At 38.8% G+C, this 3,823-nt stretch overlaps 1 protein-coding gene across 1 annotated transcript; it reads left to right on the plus strand.

The window, feature by feature from the left end:
* The first annotated feature begins 1,691 nt into the window (after nt 1-1,691).
* LOC123810104 (olfactory receptor 4A5-like) lies at nt 1,692-2,639 on the plus strand. The gene has a single exon (XM_045825563.1). It carries the CDS (start codon nt 1,692-1,694, stop codon nt 2,637-2,639), a length of 948 nt encoding a protein of 315 aa, XP_045681519.1.
* Nucleotides 2,640-3,823: the final 1,184 nt, after the last annotated feature.

Below are 3,823 nucleotides of genomic sequence, written 5' to 3' on the forward strand. Positions count from 1 at the left end.
TTATTACCCCATTAACAAAGATCCTGATGGTTCCTTGTGATACAATGATAGTGAAGCATTCAAGAACATTAATGGTAGCTATCATTTATGAAGCTTACTGGGTGCCAGTTAGTATTCTAGGTATTTACTTGTAATAAAACAGCAACCCAAGGGGCAGGCTCTATTGGTATCCCCACTCTAAAAAGAATGAAACTGAGGCACAGAGAAGGTTATTATGTTGCCCAAGGTCACCTAGAGGTAAGTGGCAAGGCTGGGATTTGAACACAGGCAATGCGTCTCCAGAGTCCATGTGATTCAGCACTGTGCTATACTCGCCCATGGAAGGGTGTTTTGGGTATTAAATAAGTATACAGTGAACAGAATAACTTGTAATCAGTATTTGGTCTCTGTAATGATAAACCCCCCTTATCACTACATAGCCCTTTTTAAGGAAGAGTTATAAGCTTGGATATTTCTATTTTATTACAAAAAATGTGGAAAAGTGAGTAGAATAGAATGTAAGGTAGGGTTGCACAAAGAGTGCCATGGAAAGTAAGACTGGACAAGGTTTCTGAGATTGTCTAGTTCCAGTTCTTTATCTTCTCAAAGAGGAAACTGAGATCAACTTGCAATTACATTTAGAAATGTTTCAACCCATGTCTTCTTACAGTAACCATGGGCTCTTACCTTGAGTATGCTGATTTTTGGAACCTGGGCACCGTAGCTCCATTTTGGAGCACTCTCAGTACTTTGGAAAAATTGTAAGTATAGCCATGTCTCATTGTCTTGTACCCCTCTTTTCCGTGTCTGTGTTCCCCTTCCTCAATACCAGGGTCACCCCAAAAGTGTTGAAAAAAAATACTTGTAACATAAGAGTTCATGATAGTCACGAGTCAGTGAAGTTCAAAAATATTTGGTGAATATCTAAATAGTGCCTCTGTGTTAAGTGTTGTATGATAACAAAGATTAAATAGATCAAATTATCCCCCTTTGAAAAGCTGATAGTAAAAAAAAAAAGGAAAAAAAATTCCTGACAGTAACAGAGTCCAAATGAGCCATTGTTTTATGGAATAATGTGCCAATAATGTCATGGTCTGATGTATTCCAGTGTGTGGAAATGTAATGATAGATCCATGAAGATTGAATATCCTTTGAGACATACAGGACTGAATACTAATGGCAAATTTTCATAGTATTAAGTGAGTTATTCCAAAAGAGACATGATTTTTGGTGCTACATCAATTATATTATAAAAGTCCTCACCACAAATACTATCAACTGAGAAGCCTGAATTCATGCCAATTTATTTAGAGAGTTTTTATTTGCCACCAGCAGAGAGTAGGTCATTAATGACTTGTGTGCCCAGGACTGACAGTTCAAATAAGGCTCTATTAAATACACAACTGGCTGTGAGGCCTTTGATACTTTTCTTCGTTCAATCCACTAAGACTTAGAGGGAGAACCTCTGACTTGTGGTCTAAAAAAATCATGTGAGGAGAAACAGAATTGTCAAGGGAAGGTGAAATAGGCTATTAGGAAAAAGAACTCATAGATATTCACCAAATGTTTTTTGTGTGTAAACCACCATAGAAAATAAAATAATGAAGATGTGCTCCAAAACTGAATGGATGTATTCGTAGTGTGTTCACGATTTCATTTCAGGTCCCTTCTTCTGACCTCTCATTGCGGAAAGTGGCTTTAGAGAAGACTAAATGGGACATAGTAACAATGTGACAGAATTTGTCCTCCTGGGCCTCACTCAGGATCCTAGGAGCCAAAAAGCATTATTTGTCATATTTTTGCTCATTTACATTGTGACAATGGTGGGCAACCTGCTTATTGTGGTGACTGTTCTTGCCAGCCCCTCCTTGGGCTCCCCCATGTTCCTCTTCCTCATCTATCTGTCACTCATTGATGCAGTGTATTCCACTATCAGCACACCCAAATTGATCATAGACTTACTCCGGGCTCAAAAGACAATTTCTTTCTCAGCTTGCATGGGACAGCTCTTTCTGGAACACCTTTTTGGGGGTGCTGAGGTGTTCCTTCTGGTGGCCATGGCCTATGATCGGTATGTGGCCATCTGTAAGCCACTGCACTACATAACCATCATGAATAGACAGGTTTGCTTCCTGCTGATGGTGGTGTCCTGGGCTGGAGGTTTTGTGCATTCTTTGATCCAACTTCTCTTTGTGTACAACCTCCCCTTTTGTGGCCCCAATGTCATTGACCACTTCATGTGTGACATGTACCCACTATTAGAACTTGCCTGTACTGACACCTACATCTTAGGCCTCTCTATGGTTGCCAATGGTGGAGCAATCTGTACCGTCATCTTTATTTGTCTACTAATATCCTATGGAGTCATCCTAAGTTCCCTCAGAACTCATAGTCGGGAAGGGAGGCACAAAGCCTTGTCTACCTGCATTTCCCACATCACGGTGGTTGTTCTCTTTTTTGTTCCCTGCATTTTTATGTATGTGAGACCTGTTTCCAACTTCCCTGTTGATAAATTCATAAGTGTGGCTTATATTGTTATCACTCCCATGTTGAATCCTCTAATATACACTTTGAGAAATGCAGAAATGACAAATGCTATTGAAAAACTCTGGTATAAGAAGTTAGCTATGGACAGAATGAGAATATGTCATTCATATTGAATGCACTTAGTACTAATTCCAAAGCAACAAACAGGCAGTGCATTCTAACAAGGGATGACTTGGTCAAGTCAATGAGTTGTCTAGGGATGCATTTTGTTATTCACACAAAGCTATAAAAAAGTAGAACAAATTATCCTTAGAGGTTAGACTCAATTTAATACAGAAATGTGAAGGTTGACTAAAAAGGCACAGGTATTTTTCCTATTATTAGGAAAAATAAACTAAGTTCACCTTGTAACATTTTTTATTGTTTAGTCACAGTTGTCCTGATAGTTTCCCCATTGCTCTCCCCTGCCCTGTACCACCAACCACCAGCTCCCAGGGTCAGTGTCCCCCACCCTGTCCATGCCCATGATCCCTTTATTCATGTTTTTTTGGCTTGCCCCTTCCCCTTTTTGCTACTATCCCCCTAACTGCTTTCCTCTGGTCATTGTCAGTTTGTTTTCTATTGTTTATATTAAAATGGGTTAGAATTGTTTTTTTCCTAGAAAGTGAAAAAACAAGCTACCTTTGTAAATTTTCTTTAACCCCAAATAATGAGAAATCAATTTGGCTAATGCTTAGAACAAATCTCTTATGTTTAAACAGTAGTATTTATTTATTTATTTATTTGTTTGTTTGTTTGTTTGTTTATCATTGTTGTTCAAGTACAGTTGTTTCCCTTTTCACCCCACCACAGTTTCCTGACACACACATCTGCACCTCCCATCCTCAAACCTACTCCTTTGGCTTTGTCCATGTGTCCTTAATACCTGATCCTTGATGGTCTTTCCCCTATTTTCCCCCATTTTTCCCCAGCATCCCTCTCCCCCACCCCCTCTGGTTACTTCAGTTTGTACTTTATTGTAAAATTTAAATGTTTGTTGTTGTATGGATACAACAGATTTTTGCAGCTGCCTTAAGCATTTTGTCTTCAAGATTACTTGTGTTTCTCATTTTGATGCCTGTGCATTTGAAGTTCAGGATGTTTAGATGGGAGATGATACCATATTTGGTTAAATGCACAATCATAGAACAGTTCTGTTAGATGGGATGTTGGATATACTCACAGGTTGGGATGAACTCGTTTGGGATGGTTGACAATGAAAACAGATTCTAGTTCTTGATTAGAGTATAGAGTGCTATACTACATAAACGTATTTTCATGCTTTTCCTCACTAGTACTTATGTGTTTTTTGCCATTC

The sequence above is a fragment of the Phyllostomus hastatus genome, unplaced genomic scaffold (genome assembly GCF_019186645.2).
Source record: "Phyllostomus hastatus isolate PE091 unplaced genomic scaffold, TTU_PhHast_1.1 phas_scaffold_585, whole genome shotgun sequence".
In the NCBI taxonomy this organism is placed as follows: Eukaryota; Metazoa; Chordata; class Mammalia; order Chiroptera; family Phyllostomidae; genus Phyllostomus; species Phyllostomus hastatus.

Coding starts and splice junctions, on each gene's coding strand:
- LOC123810104 (XM_045825563.1), top strand. CDS start 1,692: ATGGGACATAGTAACAATGTGACAGAATTTGTCCTCCTGGGCCTCACT.